The following is a 24967-nucleotide window of genomic DNA, read 5'->3' as shown; positions in this document are numbered from 1 at the left end:
TTCAGATCTATCCTCAGATGCTTCCTAGCTGTGTGACCATGGCCAAGTTACTTAACCCCCATATGCCTAGTCCTTTCCTTTCTTCTCTCTTAGAACTAATAGCAGGGCAAAAGTAAGGATTAAAAAAAGTTAAGAAAAAAACTGAGCTGGTTCTTGCAAATCTTCTTATATGCTTTGGACAACCCCTATTAATGTCAGTATCTCTTTTTTTTCTTGCAGAATGAGATGTGCTTAGCCACCCAACAACTTTCCAAGCAGCTACTGGCATATGAGAAACAGGTAATTTGATTCAGTTCAACTCAATCTTACAAGTACTTATTAATCACCTGCTGTAGTCCAGGCAGTGGCTTGGGTGCAAAGAATACAAAGAAAAAGAACTGTCCTTGCCTTCCATATCCTTCCATTCTACTGACTTGATAGGGGTTGATAAGGGGAGTAATCAGAAGGAATTCTCCAAATTAGTGTTCTTTTCTAAGAAAACAAATTCTTACTTTCTTAGTAGCAATCTAAGAGAGACAGACATGGGTTCAGCAAATGGGGTTCAATGACTTTCCCAGGGTCACACAGCTAGGAAGTGTAGAGCCAACATTATTAGAAGATTGAGGTCTCCAAAAGTTGTCCCTGTTAAGCACACACCATGTGTTCTATCAGTGCATAAATATCAGTTCCACAAAAGAAGGAAAGAGTTCGCAAAGGGTCCCGGTTGAAATGCATACCAAATAATTTAAGAGATATGGTCCTTTCTTTGAATAATTTGCTATTTCAGAGAGACAGCCCTGACTAGAATAGATGAAAAGGACGGTGAATAAAAGACAGTGTGTCACAGCGGTTAAAGCTGGTCTCAGAGTCAAGGAGACCTGGGTTCAAGCCCCACTTCTGACATACTGGCTATGTGACCCTGGCCAGGTCATTTTACTCCCTGGCCCATAGGCAACTCTCTAATAGTATAAGTCACCGAGAAGGTGCTGACATACATTGGTAGAGAGAGTGTCTTACTCAATGGAAGTTCCCTATGCCAGTGAAACTACAGGTTCAGTCCAAAGAAAAAAAGACTATGAACAACTGACCCAACACTGGAGAGCTGATGAAATAAGTGAGTAAATGAATTTCTTTAGGGTTCATTTACAAAAAAAAAAGGATGAGTATCCATAATGGGGTAGCCAGTGTGGGGGAAATGCATGTATTATTGGGGTAGGCTACAGATACACCATCTCTTCTCATTAGCCAAGGAAGGCTTCCCCAGTTCTAAAACAAAGTTCTTTTTGAAGGAATCTTTCCACTTATCCTATTCATCATGGCTTTCCTTGTTTGAGAAAGAAGGAACCAGAAATAAAGACAGGAGGTAGCCCTGTGGACGTGTCATGTTTACTCTCTTGCTGATAACCAGGGCACTGTGATAACACTCAGTTCTTTTATTATTTTGTTTTTAGAATTTTGCTCTTGGCAAAGGAGATGAAGAAGTCATATCTACCCTCCATTATTTTTCCAAGGTGGTGGATGAGGTAAGGTTCTTGAGAAATTATCATATGATTTTTTTTCTGGGGACTTATTCTGTATTTTAGATATGTTTAAATAAACATTTTAGATATTAAAAAATGTTTTCAGGAGAATTAGGTGACCTAGTTCATATAGAATTGGACTTGAAATCAAGAAGACCTAAATTCAAATCTTTCCTTAGGCACTTATTAATTTTGTGGCTCCAGATCAGTCACAGAACCCTTCTATGCCTCATTTTTTCCATCTGTAAATGAAAATAATGGTCTATAATAATTTAATAAAATGGAAATAATATTAATGCTGACCTCCCAGGGTGGATTTGATGATCAAAAGAGATCTGTGTCAAGCATTTTAGAAACCTTAAAGTGCTATATAAATGTTTATGTAGTGATATATAGATATAATATTTATATCAGTACTTCATGGGTCTGTGGAGGAACTGTACCCCCTAATACATATTGTGAGTGATCTACAATCTATATCACCTTAGAGAGCAACCTTATACAACTACACACACACACACACACACACACACACACACACACACACACCCCTTATTCAACTATATAATATGTATCTATGGAGGGAATTTCCACTTTCTACAAATAGATGAAATTATATATCCCACACAAAAAAGAAAATAACCACTTTGACTCCATAGGGTGGATACTCTTGCCATTGAAACAGATCAGCCCCGTATGCCTTTTTTGGGTGTCTTATATACTATAACAATCAGAAAACCAGCTTCCATTTATCTAGCACTTTCCAACTTGTGAAATGCTTAACCTACTTGATCTAATCAAATACTTACATATCCCAGATGCTGGTCAGGAAAGGGTTATTATCCCCATTTCACAGATGAGGAAACTGAAACTCAGGAAAGTTGAGTGACTTGCCCAGGGACACACAGCTAGGAAAGCCTTCCTGACTTCAAAGGTAGCTCTTCATCCACACATGGTGCCTCACTCATTGAAGATATCGTAGCAGAAATAATATAACTCAGCTCTTTCCAATGTTCCCAGCACCTAGCACAGTGCCTGGCTCAAAGTTTTCGGTGTTTAAAAAATACTTGTGAATTGGTTGATTAACATACAAAAGTGAGAGTAATTGGCAATGAGTACCTATACCAGCTTGAGAATGTTCACAATGATGAAGCACTCCTATGACTTAGGAACGCTTTTAAATGAATTTTTATTTTTTTTATTTTCTATATTTTATTATATTATGTGATAATATAATATACCTATTGTATTATATATTATTTATTTTATTAATTACAAGATCTTCATATGTTCAGAGGCAGTTAGGTAGCACAGGGGTAGAGTGCCAAGCCCCAAGTTGGGAGGGCTTGGGTTCAAATCTGCCCTCAGATACTTCCTAGCTATGTGAACATGGGAAAGTCATTTAGGATCAGTTGCCCAGCCCCTACCACTCTTTCCTCTTGGAACTGATACTTAGCATCAATTCTAAGATAATAAGGGGTTAAAAAATAAACCTACCCTTATTTTATAAGAATTGATAGATAGTTTAGGGGAAGCTGGGTAACACAGTGGAGAGAGAACCAGACTTGGAGACAAGAGGTCCAGGGTTCAAATATAGCTTTGGATAATTCCTAGCTGTGTGACCCTAGGCAAGTCACTTAACCCCCATGGCCTAGCCCTTACCACTCTTCTATGTGGTGATCAGTACACTGTATTGATTCTAAGATGGAAGCTAAGGGTTTTTAAAAAAAAAAAGATTTTGGGAGCATAAGGTTAAATCTAACACATTGCTACTTTTGTGAGCTGGGGCAAGGCATGTCACCTTTGTGTTGTTCTTTTTTAAACCCTTCCATCTTAGAATCAATACTGTGTATTGGTTCTAAGGCAAGAGAGTGATAAGAGCTGGGCAACGGGGGTTAAGTGACTTGCCCAGGGTCACACAGCTGGGAAGTGTCTGAGGCCGACCCAGGGCCTCCCGCTCTGGGCTTGGCTTTCCATCCACTGAACCACCAGGCTGTCCCCGGCACATGATCTCTGTGGGCCTCGGTTTCCTCCTCTACAAACTGCGAGCATTGCCCTGGCTGGCTTTGGAGCCCCCTTCCAGCTTTGGATCTGGGAACTTGTCTTCCTTTGCTCTTCTGACTTTTAAACTTACAACCCTGCATGTCAGCATGGTTTGTGAGCAACTCTGTGAAGGATGAACACAGAGATAAACGAGCCGCCACCGCCATCCCCGAGCATCACAGAATGATTCCCCATCAAGCAGCATCTGGTGTCGCAGGGAGAATCCGCCGTGCCTAGAAATGCCCGCCTCCCTCGCCGCCTGAGCCAGGTGCCCCTGCCATCGGCATTCACTAGAGGTTCTGACAGAAGGCTGGGGGGAAGCAGAACAAGGGCGGGGGGCACCCAGAGAGCCAGGAAAGGTTTCAGGCAGGACGCGGCGTTGGGGCTGGGTCTTCCCTGAAAGCTAGAGAGAGTCTGGAGAACGGCAGCCACGTGTGGGAGTGTTTTTCATGGCCAAGCGCAGAGGCAGTGGTGGAGGTCGGGGCGTGTTCAGGAGCATCGAGCAAACCAGTTTAACTTGTGGAGCACATAAAAGTTCATCTGACCTGAAAAGGAGTAAAGGCAGATCCTAGTATTCCAACCTCCTTTACCCTATGCCTACAGATGATGTGAGTCCCAACCTTGAGCATCCTTAGGAAGCAGATCACGAGGAGCTTTCAAGCCACTGGTGCGGCTGCTAATAGAAATCACTCTGGGGGGCAGTTGGGGGGCTCAGTGGTGAAAACCAGACCTAGAGACAGGAGGTTCTGGGTTCAAATCTGACCTCAGACTCTTCCCAGCTGTGTGACCCTGGGCAAGTCACTTAACCCCCATCGCCTAGCCCTTACCACTCTTCTGCCTTGGAACCAATACACAGTACTGATTCCAAGATGCATTGAGATCTGTCCAGCGGTCTCTCTGAGGGTCTGAGGTTATCTCCGTCTAGGTGTGGCAATCGGTCGAATAATGGAGATGAGAAACACTATGTGTTCAGATCCACCTATGCAGGGATCACACACAATGCTCTGCCATAATACTGTGGTTCGTTCATTATTTAGGTTTTCAGGTACAGACTTCTTTGACACACAATTAATCTTCTACGTATGTGACATTCTACATTCTGATTGGATATTATCAAATCACTTCAACAACACTCTTGTGGTGTTACTACAACAAAGAACTCTGTGATCATTTACTAGGTTTCTACAACACTCTGTGATGTATGTGAATAGCATGAATAAAGTCCTTTGTAGGTTAGCGCCCCATGACCTGCTGAGAGGATCATTGTGCCTTTGATCAGCTTTCACTATCAATCACAATTGCTTAGGAGATGAACAACAAAACATTTTCTTTCTAGGTGCAAAATTAAAAGGTGACTTAAAGCAGACCAGATTTGGGGTTTTCCTCAGTTTACAAGTTCTGTTTTTCTTGTGTTACTTTGAAGTGCCTAGCAATGCTGCTTGGCTTCTGTTCATCAACAAATTCATTGGAGTGTGATAATGTAAGGAAAGATTCATTATGGTGCCCAAGCATTTGGCCAGGGTTTATTGTAGTGCCTTGGAGTATATCTGTGCTTAAGAAAGGAGGGGTTATGGGCAATGATCTTTGGGCTTTAATTCTGTAATTGCAACCTTTTGGGGGTAATAATCTAGGGGGATTAAAGTGGAGTATATATGTATTGATCCTATAAGTATTTGCTGTCATATTATTTCTCCTGTATTGGGGAGAGAATAATAATCATAACAAGTCTATTAGTAGGGAAAGTTGGAGAGAGAGAAGTCACAGAAGGGGGTTAGCTGGGGGCTTTTTATTCTTGGGAGGGCTGCTTTGCAGCTTCTGACTTCCCACTGTGACTGTGTCAACCAGTGGGGATCTGTTAGCTCCCCACAAAGATGGAAGGTAAGGGTTAAAAAAAAACCACTCTGCTTCTGCTCCTAATAAGGTATTACTTATATACAGAGAGCTAGGAGGGACCTTAGAGTCCTTATAGACCAACTGTCACTTTACATATGAGGAAACTGAGGCACAAGATGGTGCAGTGTTTACCCAAGGTAGAGCTAGAAGGGACTTCAAGACCAACTAATCCAACCTTGACCACTTTACAAAGGAATCTGAGCCCCAGAGAGGTTAATGACTTACTCAAAATCACACTGATAGGTGACTCTAAGACCTCATAAACCAAAAAGGACTTTGAAATATTCCGAGATTATACAAGTCGCAAGTCTTCTATTGTCTCCTGTCTCTGTTCCTTGGCACAGACTGACCCAATGTCTATAACACAGTCTTTCCTCACCTCTGCCACACAGAAACCCTGTCTTCCTTCATCCCCCCACTTAGGAGCTCTCTCTCTCAATCTTTTGTTATTAGATCAAATGAGATAACAGATATAAGGTGCTTTACTAACCTCAAAGCCCTCCATAAATGCTAGCTGCCTGTTATCATTATTATCATCATTATTTTTCCCCAACAATAAATTACTTTATTATTTATTTATGTGTGAGCATGGACTGGGGAATAGAGAACTGACATAGCAACTGGGAAATCTTTCCATCAGATTCCACTTCTCACACATAGTGACTGTGTGACCCTGATTAAGTTTCTTAACTTTTAACCTTCCAGAAGACCCTAGGACTATAAGCTCCATCACAGTTGTAGATTTGCCCTAGTGAAGAGAGTTTCATAAGATCATAGCCATTGAGCCCAATTCTTTGCTTTTGCAGATGAGAAAACTGAGGCCCAGGAGTTTTATGTGATTTGTCCAAGGTTACTTTACATAGCTGGTGTTAGGGGGGTCAGAATTTGAATCTACCTCCCCCAACTCCAGAGTCAGTTATTTTTTTTTATTTTTAATTTATTTATTTAATTAATTTAGAAGATTTTTCTATAGTTACATGATTCATGTTCTTTCTCTCTCTTCTTCCCTCCCCTTCCCGTAGTCAATGAGCAATTTCACTCGGTTTTATATGTATTGTTGTTCAAAACCTATTTCCATATTTTTAATATTTGCATTCAGAGTCTATATCCCCAATCATATTCCTATTGAACCATGTAATCAAGCAAATGCTTTTCTTCTGTGTTTCTACTCCCACAATTCTTTTTTCCAGGGACAGTTCTTTGTCTATACTAATTTATGGAGATGTTGTTTTGCCCCCCAATAGAATGTGAGCTCACTGAGGTCAGGGATGATTTCATTTTTATCTTTGTATCCTCAGAACCTGGTACATAGAAGGTGCTTAATAAATGCTGGTTGGTTAATTTAGGGATTGGTTTATACAGGTGGTCATCTCTAATAGAATGTGAACTCCCTAAAGTCAGAATCTCACTTTGATTTTTGTTTCATACCCAGCACAGTGCCTGGCACACAGGCGGTTCTTAATAAATGCATGTTGATTAATTTCTTGATTGCTATTTACATATGGTCATCTCCAAAAGAATGTAGGTCCCTTCTCCATTAGTGCCAATGCAATGCCCCTGAACAACCTGCAGGGATCTACGAGAAAAAACACTATCCACAAGCAGAGGACAAACTGTGGGAACAAAAACACCGCGGAAAGGCAACTGCTTGAATACAGGGGTCGAGGGGATATGATTGGGGATGGAGACTCTAAATGAACACCCTAATACAAACAGCAACAACATGGAAATGGGTTCGAATCAAGGACACATGTGATACCCAGTGGAATCCTGCGTCGGCTATGGGAGGGGTGGCGGGAGGGAAGGGAGGAAAAGAAAATTATTTTTGTATTCAATGAATAATGTTTGAAACTGACCAAATAAAATAATGTTTAAATTTTTAAAAAAGAAGAAGAATGTAGGTCCCCTGAGGGCAGAGGCTATCTCATTTGGATGCTCAGCACCTAGCACAGTGCCAGGCATATAGAAGGTGCTTAATAAATGTTGGTTGGCTAATTTAAAGATTAATACAGGTGGTTATCTCTAAAAGAATATAAGCTCCCTGAGGGCAGAGTCTCATTTCCATTTTTGTTTCATACCCAGCACAGTGCCTGGCACAAAGGAGCTACTTAATAAATGCATGTTGATTAATTTCTTGATTGCTGTATACATGTGGTAATCTCCAATAAAATGTAAGTCTCCTTAGGGCAGAGGCTATCTCATTTAGGTCCCCAGACATATAGAAGGTGCTTAATAAATGCTGGTTGATTAATTGATTCATGCAGTTATCTCCAAGGTAAGAGGGTAAGCCCCCTGAGGGCAGTTTCATTTTTAGCACACACAGCACCTAGTCCATAGGAGCCCTCAAGAAATGCATGTTGAATGGTACTAAACTGGGCATGAGCTGCCTTGTGGAAAGTTAGCCTGGCATCGCCAGCCTGCAGAATCTCTTGCCTCTTTTGCTTTGGTTTTGGTGGGTGCCTGGAGTGGCCAGGATTTGAATGCATCTCTAGCTCTGTCAGCATTAAAGGAAAACCCATAGTGACAGCTCTCTGTTCCCTCTCCTAAGGAGAGGATTTACCAGTGTCCTTTTCAATCAAGTTGGAAGGTGGGAGGGAGGGAGGAAAATCCTGGGCCATTGTAGCATCCCCAAACCGGCTGGAACACAATAACCTTCTTGTTCTCGGGAACCTCCTTTCTCAGGCAATAGGCAGGGCAGAAACCTCCCAGAGTGGCTCCAGCAAGCAGCATCCTTCCTTCCTTTGCAGCTTTCCCAGAGCCACATCCTGGCTGTGGCTTTGGTGTGAGCAGGTTCTCCAGTGAGGTTGTCTTTGAAGTGCAGCTTCAAACCGGAGCCTGCTCCCCTGCTCTCTGGAGGGCCAAAGGTCCCCTAATGCCCTCGTGCTAAGGCACTGTTCATTGTCGGGTGGTAAAAAGCATTCCCAGGCTGTGGGAGGGGTAGCTGGGATCCCAAGCTGTTGAGAAATCCAGTCAGTAAACAAAGATGAGATAGCTCTCATTCTCCCACCCGAAACTCCCTTGGACAGCCTAGCCAGAGGGACTCACACCCAGCCTGAAGGAGCCAGATTCTGTTTTCTTTTAGTGTCCAGCAGTATAATCATTTACTGTCCGAGGGCCTGTCCAGGGGGCGGTTAATGATGCCCCGCTGCCCTCCCCTGGACCACCTTTCTGAACACAGCACCCTTCCACACAGACCAGCTCAGGGAAAACCTGGGATCATGGATCTAGATGGGGAGGGAACTTGAGAATCCTTGGAGTCCCACGAGGACAGTGATGAGAACCCAAGCTCTCAAGATCATTAGGATCAGAGGATGTTCAACTCAGAGAACCCTCAGAGGCCATCTAGTCCAAGCTTTTCATTTTACAGATGAGGAAACTGAGGCCTGTGGAGAGTCATTGTTTTATCACAGAAGTATAAGATCCAAGATTTAGAGAAAGGAGAAGCCTTGGATGTCATCTAGTACAACTTTCTCATTCCATAAGGAAGGGAACTAAGACCCAAAGATATCATAAGTTTCTTATCCAAGGTCTCACAGGAAATAAAAGGCAGAGCTGAGATCTGAGCCTAGTTCCTCTTTCTGCAAATCCAATCCCCTTCCCAGAATACCATTCTGCTTCTGGGTTCAAATTCAGCTTCTGCCAGTGTCTACCTGGGTGACCTCAGCCAAGTTGTGTCCTGGTTCCTCATCTAAAAAGGGGAGGTCACTGGAGTGGCTAGGTGGCTCAGTGGATGGAGAACCAAACCTGGAGACAGGAGGTCTTAAGTTCAATTCTGGTCTCAGATACTTCCTGGCTGTGTGACCCTGGGCAAGTCATTTCACCCCAGTTGCCTAGGCATGGCCATTCTTCTGCCTTGGAACCAATACACAGTACACCATATTGATTCCAAGATGGAAGGTGAGGGTTTTTTTTAAAGGGTCACTAAAGGCAGGGGCTATAATTCTCCTTTGGGGTTGGGTCTCAGTAAGTGTATCTTTCTTTCAGCTTAACCTTCTCCATACAGAGCTGACAAAGCAACTGGCGGACACTATGGTGCTACCCATCATACAGTTTCGAGAGAAAGATCTCACAGGTAAAGTCCTGGAACCTATTATAGTCCCCTTTGCATTATGGGCTCATTCATTTTAGGCTATCTTCTACTGCTTACTTGAGTCATTTTTAAAAGTATTTTCCCATGGTTACATGATTCTTGTTCTCTCCCTCTCTTCTCTCCCCCTCCTGGAGCTAACAAGCAATTCCACTGGGTTATACATATATTATCACTCAAATTTTATTTCCATAGTATTCATTTTTGTAATAGTCATCTTTTAAAACCAGAACTCCAAACCATACTCCTATATAAACAAGTGATATATTTTTCTTCTGCATTTCTACTCCCACAGTTCTTTCTCTAGCTGTGGATAGCATTCTTTTTTTCCATTTTTTTCTTTATTTTTGTTTTAGTTTTATTTAATGGGTCAATTTAGAACATTATTCCTTGGTTACAAGAATCATATTCTTTCCCTCCCCTCCCCCTGCCCCCTCCTGTAACCGACTCACAATTCCACATTCTTTAAAAAAAAAAATTAATAAGTTCCATGGGGTTGTCCTGAATCATTGCATTGCTATTAGTAGCAAAGTCAGTTACATTTGACCTTCCCACAATGTTTCACTTTCTGTGTACCATGTTTTCTTGGTTCTGCTCATTTTACTCTGTATCAGTTCATGCAGGTCTTCCCAGTTCTTATAGAAATCAAGCAGTTCATCCCTCCTTACAGCACAGTAATATTCCATCACCATCATAGACCACAACTTGTTCAGTCATTCCCCAATCAAAGGACACCCTCCCCCATTTCCCAATTTTTTGCCATTGGGTCATTTTTAATATGAGATAGTTTCTTTATTTTTTTATTATACTTGTTGGTATCTTTTAGTTATATGTTGCCTTCATCTCCCAATATATCCCTCCCTGTTTCCCTGTCCCTAGAGAGACATCTAGCACAAGATAAAAATGAAAGGTGGGATGAGGGTACGGGGAGGTAATTCAGGAAAACAGCACATCAACCAAGGCTGGCCACATATGCTAGATTCTACACCATTCAGTGATGTAGGCTGGGTTCTATGCCAGTAACTCCCCACTTCTGCCAAGAAGGAAAGGCAACGTATTCTCAGATCTCAGCTTCGCTGGCAAGTTTGGGTATTATAACCGTGTATTTAAAAAACAAACCTCCCCCTATCCCAGTGTAGTGGGTAGACTTAGTGTAGAGAGCTGGGCTTAGAGCCAGGTTAGAAACTCATCTTGCACCCTTACTAGCTATGAGACTGAACCAGTCATCTCCCCTCCCTAAGCCTCAGTTACCTTTCTATAAAATAAGGGGGCTAAATTCATTGACTTTTAGGCTTCCTCTCTGCTTTAAAAGAGTCTTCTGATCTGTATGGACCCAGCAGATCTGTCATTCTTTAGACAATTTATTCTTTATTATTATTCCTTAGAGATTAAAAGAAATGCCCTTGAAAACCAACAAAGAATAAGCACTTCAGTTTAAATGATGGTTGACTTTTTTTTTAAATAAAAACCTTTACCTTCTGTCTTGGAGTCAATACTGTGTATTGGCTCCAAGGCAGAAGAGTGGTAAGGGCTAGGCAATGGGGGTCAAGTGACTTGCCCAGGGTCACACAGCTGGGAAGTGTCTGAGGCCAGATTTGAACCTAGGACCTCCCGTCTCTAGACCTGATTCTCAATCCACTGAGCCACCCAGCTGCCCCCAAAATACCTTTGACTCTCCCCGTCAGGGAATTGAACTGATGGTTGACTTTAATAGGTGCTACAGTATAGCAATTAAAAAGAGGTAACTAGTGACTCGGTGGATGGAATACTGGATCTGGGGTCAGAAAGACCTGAGTTCAAATCCAGCCTCAGGTACCTACTAGCAGAGTAAGTCACTTGACCTCTGTTTACCTGCCTTAATCTGCTGGAGGAGGAAATGACAAACTGACTCCAAGACAGTATGGTTCATGGAGTCATAAAGACTTGGACATGACTGACCAAAAACGTAGTGTTAGACTCAAGAAGCCCGAGGTTCAAGTCAAATTTCTTTCACCCTCAAAGACTCTCATGCTTTTTTTAAAAAACCCTTACCTTTTGTCTTGGAATCAATACTGTTCAAGGCAGAAGAGTATTAAGAGCTAGGCAATGAGGGTTAAGTGACTTGTCCAGGGTCACACAGCTAGGAAGTGTCTGAGGTCAAATTTGAACTCAGGACCTCCCAACACCAGGCTTGGCTATCCATCCACAAGTCTTCATGAGCACTCAGTGCTGTGGGCAACTCTCTGAGACTTTAACATACAGACAGATTGACTATCTGCACTGGGCGAGGGTGTTTCTATGCAAAAAAGACAAGTCCAGGCCAAGAAAATAAATCAAAGTAGAAATCCCTGCCTAAATAAGAACCAACCATGTGCCCAGCACTGTGCCAGGTATTGAAGTTATGAATAGAATGGATTAAACAATCTCCACTCACAGGAAACTTCCATTCTAATGAGGAGATAACAATGATCTGTGTAATATATCTGAATAGTTGGAAAAGAACTATTAAGAAGAGAATGGAAGTAGTCATTAAATAGAGGCGAATGGGAGGGAAGGTCACCCAGCTGTTATGGGGAGTAGAAATTTCTTCATGTAAAAGGTGCTGTTTGGGCAGAATCTTCAAGGAAAAAAGGAGGCACAGGTGAGGGAGGGGAACATGCCTGCCAGAAGGAATGGCCCATGCAAGGGAACCAAGATGGAAGAAGGGCCATCTCTGCAGACCAGACCAATTTGGCTGGAGTACAAGAGGGGAAATAGCCTACAGTGAGGCTGGAAAGGAAAGTGAACGGTCAGGTAGAACTTTCCAAGCTAAACGGAAGAGCTTCTATTTATTTCATCGTAGAGGCAACAGGAAGGTCAGCTTAACAACAGAAGCATCTGTTCAACAATGAGGACTTTTTATGGGCGGTTTACAGTTTCAAAGTGATGTGTCACCCTCAGCACGTGATTTTTGCTGGCCAGGTTTTTAGATGTGCATGGCTACTCTCCGCCATTGGCAGGAGGATGTGACCCAGGCTTATTATTCATGTATTGAATGTTTCTTTTGCCTTGTTGCTAAGTAAATGCTTATGTTTAGGATCTCAGTGCTTCCTCAGGGCAAGTGCCTGGTTTTATACAAATGGAAGCACATGGGTAGGGGCTTTTCCTTCTCAAAAAGATTCCCCCGAGGCATGGAAGAGAGTTGGAGGGTCATTACACGGAATTGGCCCTTCTGTAAGAACCTAGACCTGCCCATGGGAGGGCAGGCTGGAATGAGCAAGTCAGAGCAGAGGAGAAGTAGGCGGTGTGGGTGCGAGCGGTGCTGTGGGTGGGCGCCCCTTGCAGATACATTCACAAATATCTATTCAAAGGCTTCATACTTCAGGGATTCGGGATTCTGGCATTTGGTCATTTGGAGGAGGCCCTGCATTAACCCAGAGAGCTGGTCAGTCATGGACAGTTGCTCACAGACAAAAAACAATTCATTGCCAAATAGTCAACATGGTAAGGAGGCTGGTTTGAACTGAGCTGGTCCTCAGACAATAGAGACCTAAAGAGAGAAATAGGGAGGTGAGTAGGTAGAGTGGAAGAAGAAGAGTGAGGAGAAAGGGAAAGGAGGATGAGAGAAAAGGGAGAGAAGAAAATGGGGAAAGAGAGATGGAGGGCAGAGGGGAGACGGAGGAGGTGAGAGGGAAAGAGGGAGACAGACAGACAGACAGAGACAGAGAGACAGGAGTTAGGGTAGATCAGAGATAGGCGGAGGTAAGGAGAGAGAGCAGCAAGAGTCCAACTGTATGCCCCCCCCAATGGCCTGAAGGCCAAGGCCTTCAGAAAGTTATCACTCTTTGCGGATAACATGGTTGTTTACTTAAAGAATCCTAGAGATTCAACCAAAAAGCTAATTGAAATAATCAACAACTTTAGCAAAGTTGCAAGATACAAAATAAACCCGCATAAGTCATCAGCATTTCTATAGCAGTCTTAATGATTATGCTAAATAGTCTATAACTAAGTTTATGCTATAAACTTAGTTTCTGGGCTTCTCAAGACTTTTTAGTTTTTTTTAATTTTTTATTATCATTATTTTTTTAAACCCTTACCTTCCATCTTGGAATCAATACTGGGTATTGGAAAGACAGAAGAGCAGTCAGGGCTAGGCAATGGGGGTCAAGTGACTTGCCCAGGGTCACACAGCTGTGAAGTATCTGAGTTCACATTTGAACCCAGGACCTCCCATCTCTAGGTCTGGCTCTCAATCCACTGAGCCACCTGGCTGCCCCCAACAGTTTTTATTTCTATCTTTTGCTTTTGCATAGATTCCTTTTGAAAATCTCTCCTTCCCCCTCCCTCCCACAAGGCACTGGGCTTTGTAATGAAGAATGAAAAGGAAAGAAAGTGGCTCAGCAAAACCAGTGCTTTAATTGAATAAGTCAGGTTTTTAAAAAAATGTATGTTGTCTTTTGTCTTTACATGAACTTTATTTCTCAGAATACATTCGTGTCTCCCCCAACCAGTGAGCCATCCCTTATTATAAAGAATTGTTTTGGAAAAGTCAATCAAGTCAACCAATATATCAACTAAGCCCAACATTCTATGGTGCCTTCCGTAGCCCTAGACTCCCCCTCCCTACCTCTGCAGAGAAAGGAGGATGTCAGCTATTTTCAAAGGAATTAGTAGCTATGAACTCTAGCCTATGCACCTGGAGGGAGGGAGGGAGGTCCCTTCTTTCCCCGGTCCCCAAGCCCTCAGGAACGCCAGATGGGCAGCATGGCCAGAGGATTGAAAATGCTGCCTGTGGACTGGACAGGGTTATGGAAGCTGAGTCCAGACACTCTAGCTAAGGCAAGTGTTTCCAGGGGTCAGACAAAATCCCAGGTAGAGCAGAGAATCTAAGAAAGAGGTATATCCGAGAGAGGATTCATACCACTCTCTTTTGGATGCCATTTGGGTTTGGCCCGAGGGGAACCAGAACTCTGGGTTTATATCTGACATGGGATCATAGAGCTAAAAGGAACCACAGGGTTTATCGAACACAAACACCTTCACTTAAACACAAGGAGAATAAACTCAAAGCCTTCCCAATAAGATCAGGAGTGAAACAAGGATGCCCATTATCACCTTTATCATTTAACATTGTACTAGAAACACTAGCAGTAGTAATTAGAGAAGAAAAAGAAATTGAAGGTATTAAAATTGGCAACGAGGAGACCAAGTTATCATTCTTTGCGGATGACATGATGGTCTACTTAAAGAATCCTAGAGATTCAACCAAAAAGCTAATCGAAATAATCAACAACTTCAGCAAAGTTGCAGGATACAAAATAAACCCACACAAGTCATCAGCATTTCTATATACCTCCAATCCATCTCAGCAGCAAGAATTAGAGAAATTCCATTCAAAATCACCCTAGACAATATAAAATACTTAGGAATCTCTCTGCCAAGATAAACACAGGACCTATATGAACACAACCACAAAACACTCTCCACACAGTTAAAACTAGATCTAAACAATTGGAAAAACATTGATTGCTCATGGGTGGGATGAGCTAACATAATAAAAATGACCATCCTACCCAAATTAATTTACTTATTTAGTGCCATACCCATTGAACTACCAAAAAACTTCTTTACTGAATTAGAAAAAATCATAACTAAGTTCATTTGGAAGAACAAAAGATCAAGGATATCCAGGGAAATAATGGGAAAAAAATGCAAAGGAAGGAGGACTTGCAGTCCCAGATCTCAAACTATACTATAAAGCAGTGGTCATCAAAGCAATGTGGTACTGGCTAAGAGACAGAAAGGAAGATTAGTGGAATAGACTTGGGGTAAGTGACCTCAGTAAGACAGTATATGACAAACCCAAAGACCCCAGCTTTTGGGACAAAAATCCACTATTTGATAAAAACTGCTGGGAAAATTGGAAAACAGTGTGGGAGAGATTAGGTTTGGATCAACACCTCACACCCTACACCAAGATAAATTCAGAATGGGTGAATGACTTGAATATAAAGAAGGAAACTATAAGTAAATTAGGTGAACACAGAATAGTATACATGTCAGACCTTTGGGAAGGGAAAGATTTTAAAACCAAGCAAGACTTAGAAAGAGTCACAAAATGTAAAATAAACAATTTTGATTACATCAAATTAAAAAGTTTTTGTACAAACAAAACCAATGTAACCAAAATTAGAAGGGAAGCAACAAATTGGGAAATAATCTTCATAACCAAAACCTCTGACAAAGGTCTAATTACTCAAATTTATAAAGAGCTAAAGCAATTGTACAAAAATTCAGCCATTCTCCAATTGATAAATGGGCAAAGGACATGAACAGGCAGTTTTCAGCCAAAGAAATCAAAACTATTAATAAGCACATGAAAAAGTGCTCTACATCTCTTATAATCAGAGAGATGCAAATCAAAACAACTCTGAGGTATCACCTCACACCTAGCAGATTGGCTAACATGATAGCTATGGAAAGTAATGAATGCTGGAGGGGATGTGGCAAAGTAGGAAGTAGGAACACTAATTCATTGCTGGTGGAATTGTGAACTGATCCAACCATTCTGGAGGGTAATTTGGAACTATGCCCAAAGGGCAATAAAAGACTGTCTGCCCTTTGATCCAGCCATATCACTGCTGGGTTTGTACCCCAAAGAGATAAGAAAAAAGACTTGTACAAGAATATTCATAGCTGCGCTCTTTGTGGTGGCAAAAAATTGGAAAATGAGGGGATGCCCTTCAATTGGGGAATGGCTGAACAAATTGTGGCATATGTTGGTGATGGAATACTATTGTGCTAAAAGGAATAATAAAGTGGAGGAATTCCATGGAGACTGGAACAACCTCCAGGAAGTGATGCAGAGCGAAAGGAGAAGAACCAGGAAAACATTGTACACAGAGACTGATACACTGTGGTACAATCGAAGGTGATGGACTTCTCCATTAGTGGCGGTGTAATGTCCCTGAACAATCCGCAGGGATCTAGGAGAAAAGAACACTATCCACAAGCAGAGGACACACTGTGGTAGTAAAAACACTGAGGAAAGGCAAATGCTTGACTACAGGGGTTGAGGGGATATGACTGAGGAGAGACTCTAAATGAACACTCTAATGCAGATACCAACAACATGGAAATGGGTTCAAATCAAGAACATATGTGATACCCAGTGGAATCCTGCATCGGCTATGGGAAAGGTGGGAGGGGGGAGGGGGGAGGAAAAGAAAATGATCTTTGTTTCCAATGAATAATGTTTGGAAATGACCAAATAAAATAATGTTCAAAAATAAATAAATAAAGACAAGGAGAGAGAGGGTGGGAGGTTTAGGATTTGTTCAAGGTAACACGGCCAAAAAAGCTATAGAATTGTCAATCTAAAGTTAGAAAGAATCTAAGAATCTATTAAACCAAACCCTTCATTTTTCAGATGAGTTAAACAGAGTGCCAGAGAGATTAAGTAACCTGTCCATGGTCATATAAATAAATATCAGAGGTGGAATTAGAACCCAGATCCTCTGCCTCTAGAGTCAGACTATTTTTCCTCCCAATGGACTTTTTCCTTGGCTCTGAAATTTCCTGTGTCTCTTTTCAGAAGTCAGCACCTTAAAAGATCTCTTTGGCCTCGCTAGCAATGGTAAGTCTCTTCCTTTTTTGTCTTAATGAAATACATAAGGGGGTGGAGTGTGCAGGTCTAGAAAGGGAAGTCTCTGGCAGTGTCAGGGAGCAGCTTTAGACTTGTTTTTGATTCACAAACTGGCCTGATGGTCAATCCCCTCTTATTTCTAGAACATGACTTGTCCATGGCAAAGTACAGCCGGCTACCGAAGAAAAAAGAGAATGAAAAGGTAAACCCTTCGCTTTGTTTTGTTTTTTAAATGTTTTATATAACAACTTCTGAATCTGCTGATTCTGAGGCTTCATTTTCTGTTACCTCTGTCTCTTTATGGCTGTGGAGAGGAGTGCAGGGAGAGAGGAAATGGGGCAGGGAAGGGGAGGGGGGGTATCAATCTGTTCCATTCCTTCCTCTACAGGGACTTTATCACTTTTACCCATATTTCTCTCTGATGCATCTGACACTTTCATTGAGGCTTGCAAATTTCAAGCCCAAGATTTGGCTTATTAAAAAGGTGTGAGAGAAGGCTGGCCACATGCACTTTGAATTCCAAATTTTCACCTTAATTGAGTTGGCATTATCCCCAGTGCTAATTGACATTAACATTTTTAAAATTCCAACACTTCCTAGCTGGATGACCCTGGGCAAGTCATTTAACCCCCACTGCCTAACCTTTACTGCTCTTCTTCATTGGAACCAATACACAGTATTGATTCTAAGATGAAAGGGAAGATTTGGTGTTTTGTTTTGTTTGTGTTGTTTTGTTTTAAATAGTGATTTGGAGCTTTTTTCCCCATCTGGCTATAGATAGTTTAGATTTCTTCCCTTCAGAATGACCTGTTCATGTCCTTTGACTCTTGCCAACTTTTTGACCAAAATAAAGCCACCAAGCAGGGCTGCCCTCATATTTGAAACCAGAGAAAATAGAGCAAGAAGAGCCTTAGGCTATCCAGTCTAGCCCTCTGCTTCCAGAAGGGACTGTGTTCAGCTTATCTCAGAGAGATCTTTTCTTTTTTTAATCTTTAAAGCAACTCTTCAACCTTCCTTATGAATGTATTCCAGAGCCCCAGGACCATGAGAGCCAGAGAAGTTGGCCAATATCAGACTGAAATTCCCAAAGCTAAAGCCCCAGTCCTTTTAGATCCTGCTAGAAATTGGAAACTCCTGCTAGAGTTAGAAAATAACTTCTATTGGGGGCAGCTGGGTGGCTCAGTGGATTGAGAGCCAGGCCTAGAGACAGGAAGTCCTGGGTTCAAATGTGGCCTCAGACACTTCCCATCTGTGTGACCCTGGGCAAGTCACTTAACCCCCATTGCCTAGCCCTTACCTCTTGTCTGCCTTAGAACCAATACACAGGATTGATTATAAGATGGATCGGAAGGGTTAAAAAAAAAGAAAGAAAAAGAAAACCGCTTCTATTACTCACATTGGACCCTTCCTGTGCTTTAAAAATATTTCCACTTCCTCTGCTTCCTTCGTTCCTCTGGGTGAAATCCAGCCAATACCTAAGCTTTTCTCATAGTACCAGTTAGTTGTTCTCCCTCCATTGGCCTTCTTCTCCATCTTGGAAATCCAAGAGCCCCAAATGTTAACACTCCTGAGTTTTTATTGCTCCTGATACATGATTTTATTTTTTATAATGCTACTATCACTGTTGTGGATCTCATTTTTTTAAATCCTTACCTTCTGTCTTCAAATCAATATTATGCTCCAAGGCAGAAGAGCCCTGGGATTACATGACTTGTCATGGGCCACACAGCTAGGAAGTGTCTTGAATTTAAGACCTCCCCTCTCTAGGCTTGGCTCTCTATCCACTGAGTCACCTAGCTGCCCCTTGATCCCATTTTACAGAGAGAAAATAGAGGTATCCCATGGGTAAGGCAAATCAGTTTAATTGGTAATTTTTTAGTTAATAAATCTTTTGAAAGCTCTTTTAATGAATAAGTCCATTTTGAGTCAATATTCCTGTTTTGAACGTGACTCTCTCAGCTTTTCCTGATCCCTTCCATTAGGTGAAGTCCGAGGTGGCAAAAGAGGTGGCCGAAGCCCGAAGGAAGCAGCATCTCTCATCCCTCCAGTACTATTGTGCCCTGAATGCTCTTCAGTACAGGAAGAGGATTGCAATGATGGAGCCCATGTTGGGATATGCCCAAGGCCAGGTCTGCCAGTGCCCCCAGATTTTGTGCAAAGACAAAAGCCCATTTGGAGCATGACATCCTCATAGGGTAGAGGATGGAGAAATGGAAATGCTGGCCAAGGGGGATCAGTCTAGGCCAGATGGTATTTGATTACTACTTGGCAGATGGAAGAATAGTGTTTCTCACGGTCAGAGGACGATTGAAGGGGAGTAGCTAGATGCTTCAGTGGGCAGAGTACCAGGCCCAAAGATGGGAGGTCCTGGGTTCAGATCCAGCTTCAGACCCTTCCTAGCGGTGTGACCCTGGGCAAGTCACTTAGCCGCTTTGCCTAGGCCTTCCCACTCTTCTGTCTTGGAACTTATATATGGCATTGATTCTAAGATGGAAGGCAAAGGTTTAAAAAAAAAAAAGAAAAAGGTTGGACTCCACTTCTTTCAAGTCTGCCTGAACTAGCCAAACCTCAGGAATATCATGCCATAGGAAAAGATATTAGAGCCTTAGAATATCATCTGGTCCAGCCTCCTCTGTGCAGACAATGAAACTGAGACCCAGGGGAAGTGGCTTGTTCAAAGGCAGCATGGTGCATTGTAAAGAGACCAAGACTTGGAGTCACTGGCCTTGGCTTGGACTCTTGACTCTGACACATGAGCTGAATGACTTTGGAGAAGTCATTGTCATCTGTAGAATGAGAGATGGCATTATACGGCCTCTGTGGTCCCTTTCCAGCTCTGACTCCTGTGCCAGTAATAACAGTCCAGTGTAGAACAGCCAAAGGAGCAGGTCACCCCAGTTGAGCAGACTGTTTGAGGGAACATTAACATGGATGACCGAGTCCCCTGGTATGGGAGTAGGGACTGGGCTGGAGAGAGAGCAAGAGAACTTCTTGGGAAAGGAAGGAAAATCCCCTGGAGGAGGGTAGATAACAGCTACCTGGTCCTAAATTTGGATAGAGGGAACCTCCGAGGAGGAGAGATTGCTGGAAGGATCAGCTCAGGGATGGAGAGCCAGGAACATTCCAGCTTGAACTCTGGACCCAGGGAGCAGGATTGGGGGATGTTGGGGGAGAGGGATGGAATGAAACAAGCTTCAACCAGTCTGGGAAAGGATGGTTTGAGCTGCAGCATCGTCTGGTCTTGTGAGTGCCAGAAAAGAAAAGGGTCTGAAGTGAAAAGAAATTTGTTTAGTATAGAACTGGAATTCCAGAGGGCCCTGGGAAAGGGACCGAAGAGTGGTTCATTTTTCAGTACTTAGAGATAACAGGGTTATTGGTGAGTCAGAGGATATAAGAACTGGCTAACCACTGGGGATCATTTAAAAAAATTTATTAATAGTTCATATGAATATTTAATAAATGAATTAAATGAGATTTACAGTTATTCATATTTAATTAAAATAATCAACATAGATAACATTTACATAGCACTTACTGGACTAAGTGCTTTACAGTTATTATCATATTGGGTCCTCATAACAATCCTGGAAAGAAGTTTTATTAATACTACTACTAATCAAAATAGTATTATTAACCTCATTTTACAGATGAGGAAACTGAGGCAAACAGAGATGAAACAACTTGTCATACAGCTTGTAAGTGTCTGAGGCCAGATATGAATTCGGGTTTTTCTGACTCCAGACCCAACTGAAATGCCTAGCTCCCCATCTATCAATAGACAGATGCTGATGAAGACGGGGGATTAGAACCTTCATGGTTCCAACAGAGCCCTTCCGCAGAGATCCTGGCAGGATCTCCAAAGAGGGTCCAGTAACCTTTCGTCCCAGTAAGCCACATGCTCCATTTTAATGGTGAGCCAATAGTACCTTCTGTAGAGACCAGGAAAGCCCATTTTATAATTAAATAATAGGAACACTTTAATCATCTAAGCCTTTTCAAAGATAAGGATAATAGAAGTAGCACATGGATATACTATTGCTAGAACACAACATTCACACTATAACCTAACAGTGTTCATAATATGAGTAAGCACCCTTAAGTTCTAGCATGATAGAAAGCAGAAAGCCTTGTGATAACGTGACTGTTCCATTCTAGGGCTGTCCTCTTGGAAAGAATCCCCTCTTTGTTCATCCCGTCAACCTCTTGTAATTAATGCTTTCCAGGACTGACAGTGCCAGGCATTTGGAAGGCATTTCCCTGACTGCATCATCGGCCGATGGGAATGGGACCACTCTCTAAGCTGCTGGCACGATTGGCCCTGTCTGGACATAGAGGAGCTTAGATTTAGGGCTAGAGGGACCGTAGAGGGCAATCCATTCATTTTATAAGTGGGGAGCCAAATGAAGTGATTCGTCCAAGGTCTCACCAGCAGTAAGCAACAGGGTGGGGAGATCCAAACCCAGGACCTCCATTTTTTTCACTGACCCAGACTGTCTTGGATTGGCCCTTTTAGATCTGAATGGGGTGCCATTGACTCAGGTCTCTCTCAAGCATCTGCCCGGCATGAGAAGAGATGCATTGGCTCTCTTCCTGTCTTTTCCTGCTCTAACCAAACTGGATTTCCCTATTGAGTCCCTCTAATGATGGACCTTCTGCCTTGACTTTGTTGCCCAATGAATGCATTACCAAATGGCCATCTGGGAATGAAGAAGGCATCTTGGCATCCCAGAGTTGAGAGGGCCCCCAAGTCAACAACTAACCAAAGTCCCTGCTGCATTAGCCCAATGAATGGTCATCCCACTTCTGTCTGTAGACCCTCAGTGAAGGGGAACACTGCCTAGTCAGGTGACCCACTCTATTTTTGGATAGCTCTGATGCTTAGGAAATTTCTTCTATGCTCTGGCCCAAATCTGTCTCCCTCAAAATTCCATTCATTGCTCATTTTGCCCCCTGAGGTCTAGCAGATCAAGTATAACACTTTTTTCAATGGGGCAGCTGGTGGCTCAGTGGACAGAGAGCCAGACCCAGGGACAGGAGATCCTAAGTTCAAATCTGGCCTCAGACACTTCCCAGCTGTGTGACCCTGGGCAAGTCACTGAAGTCCCATGGACTAGCCCTTACCACTCTTCTGCCTTGGAACACAATATTGATTCTAAGACAGAAATAAGAGTTTTATAAATAACTAAATAAAAATATGTTTTCTACATAACAACCCTTCACGTGCTTAAAGGACAGTTATTATCCTTTCCACTTGTACCCCATAAGGCATTTACTATAGTGAATTGACTTCTGGCCTTGGAGTCAGGAAAGGCAGATAGGCAATGATGTGAATAGAGCATCAGGCTTGGAATCAGGAAGACCCATCCTCCTAGAGTTAAATCCATCTTCAGACACTTATTAGCTTTATGATCCTGGGCAAGCCATTTAACCCTGTTTACCTCAGTCTCCTCATTTGTAAAAAGACCTTGAGATGGAAATGCCAGATCACCAGTATCTCTGCCACAAAAACCCCAAATGGGGTCACAAAGAGTCAGAAAGACTGAAAAACAGTTAACGACAACAACTTGGAGTCAGGGAGACTTGAGTTCCATTCCTGCCCAAGGTGCTTTCTAGTTTCATTTTACCCTGTTTGCTTCAGTTTTCTCCTCTATAAAATGAGCTAGAGGAGGAACTGGCAAACCACTCCATTATCTCTGCCAAGAAAAACCCAAATGGGGTCATGAAAAATCAGACCGACTGAAAAACAGTTAAGACAACAACAACTTGATGTTAGAGAGATCCAAGTTCCTTTCCTTCCTCGGGTACTTTCTAGCTAGACAAATCATTGAATCTTTTAGACTCAGTTTCCTCAACTGTAGAAAATGAGGACTCAATGGTCGCCAAGATCTTTCCATCCCTGAATCTGTGATCCTATGGCCTTTCCCTTCTCTAAGCTAAACATCTTCAACTCCTCCTACTAGTCTTCACATAGCAAAGACCCAAAGCCCTTTCACCATATTGTTGCTGTCCTCTGAATAAGTCCTAGTTCACAATCTCTTATATACATATAATTTGCCTGGTCTTATAAAAGAGCAAGAAAAGGCCTCCATTATTCTGAACTAGGAGATGGCCCTAAAAATTCCTTCCTGTTTTCCTCCACCATTTAGTGCAGTGCTGGCAAAATATTGGCACACATGCCCAGCTGGCATGGGTGGGGGGAAAGCTGCTCCATTCCCCCTCTTCCCAGCGCTTGAGGACATTTTTGCATGCTAAAATGCTCTGTCCAGCACCCCAAAGTGAGCTTCCTCCCTCTGCTCTCTGGGGTAATGTGGGGGAGGGGGGGTCACAGGCAACTTGAAGTTGCAGTTTAGGCACCCAGACTTGAAAACTTTTACCAACACTGATAGACTGAATGCCCCAAATGAGTCATGGTCCCCCTCCTTTCCCTGTCCTTAAGGAGATGTTTAATCTAGGAGAGGAGACCCGCTCTGCTTGTGAAGGATTGTGATCCAAGGTAGTAGGTGATGAGAATAATGCAGTCCTTTAGTCACATGGGGATGATCAGAGGAGCTCCATCCCAGGCTTGCTCACCATGGGACGCCAAGGAGCACAGCTTCCTAGATCACTATCACACTCGCTTTATTATGCTTTCCAGATCAACTTTTTCAAGAAAGGAGCAGAGATGTTCTCAAAACGGATGGACAGCTTTTTATCCACCACCAGAACCATGGTTCAAAGGTAACAACCCTTTTATTCGAGTTCTCTTGTTTGGTAGGTGGTTGTGGGAAGGGGGGGGGGGTTGCCTCTGCCCTGGAATGGGCTCCTGGGTAGCAGACGAGAGAACAAAGTGATGATATTAACTACACACAGGAAAGATGAACATTTTGGATTTTGCCGCCCTATCTCCTAATCAAGATGGAGAGCTGGTTTCAGAGCCAGAGCATTGACACATACCACTAGGTGATCCTGGGAAAGTCATTTCACATATGACTGCTCTAGGCAGCCTCTAAGACTATGTGTTATTAGGGGCAACTAGGTAGCACAGTGGATGGAGCTCCAGACCTGGAGACCTGAGGTCCTGGGTTCAAATGTGGCTTCAGACGCTTCCTAGCTGTGTGGATAAGTCATTTAACCCCCATTGCCTAGCCCTGACTGCTCTTCTGCCTTGGAACCAATACACAGAATTGATTCTAAGATGAAAAGTTAAAGGTTAACTTTAAATTTTTAATTTTTAAAAATTTAAATTTAAAATAATTTAAATTTAAATTTTAAATTTTAAAAAAGAATAGATACTAAGACAAGAGTTTAAAAATATATATATATATATGTTGTAGAGAAGGTACCAGTCTGCACTGGTAAAGAATTTCTTCACCCAATGAGATCACAGGTTCACTCATTGCTCTGTCCTATCAAGAGAAGCAAAGTCATCCCTACTTAACCCATGACCTTACAAAGATCTGAACATTTTAACGTATTTCTTCTGATCCAGAGAGAAATGAGCCCTTGGCAGAATCTTTGAGCTTTCATGTATTGTCTCTGCACGTTATTACTATTTTAAAGGGTTAAAAGATTTCTTTTTTAAAAACCCCTTTTTCTTTCCTTTTTCCCTTCTCTTCATTTTTGAACTGTTATTTGCTGTTCCTTGCATCAGAATTCCCAGGCATCTCCCTCCCTGCCCACAGGTTCTTTCCCACAGATGTTGAACTAGCCTTTGGGCAGTTTTCCGTCTTTCAGATGTACTAAGAGCCTGCTTGGAGTCTAGAAGGGGTTTGAAATAGACATAGACGGGCATGAAAGAGCTTCGCTCTTGGTGCGTCCCTTTGATGGATGCCAGTGTGAAGGCAGCTGCCAGCGAGGAGG

The 24967-nt window shown here is 42.5% G+C and overlaps 1 protein-coding gene across 1 annotated transcript in view; it reads left to right on the top strand.

Moving 5' to 3' along the window:
* The window catches only part of APPL2 (adaptor protein, phosphotyrosine interacting with PH domain and leucine zipper 2), a 100014-nt gene that overhangs the window by 41331 nt on the left and 33716 nt on the right, over positions 1-24967 (top strand). Inside the window, exons 3-9 of the mRNA XM_007503360.3 lie at positions 220-279; positions 1431-1502; positions 9420-9507; positions 17078-17119; positions 17272-17330; positions 19111-19257; positions 23763-23845. Coding sequence (XP_007503422.1) covers positions 220-279; positions 1431-1502; positions 9420-9507; positions 17078-17119; positions 17272-17330; positions 19111-19257; positions 23763-23845 — 551 coding nt within the window. The remainder of the gene's footprint in view (positions 1-219; positions 280-1430; positions 1503-9419; positions 9508-17077; positions 17120-17271; positions 17331-19110; positions 19258-23762; positions 23846-24967) is intronic.

This window comes from Monodelphis domestica, chromosome 5 (assembly GCF_027887165.1).
Source record: "Monodelphis domestica isolate mMonDom1 chromosome 5, mMonDom1.pri, whole genome shotgun sequence".
Taxonomy (NCBI): Eukaryota; Metazoa; Chordata; class Mammalia; order Didelphimorphia; family Didelphidae; genus Monodelphis; species Monodelphis domestica.
The sequence above is the reverse complement of the archived record's forward strand: the minus strand, read 5'-3'. Positions and strand labels throughout refer to the sequence as shown.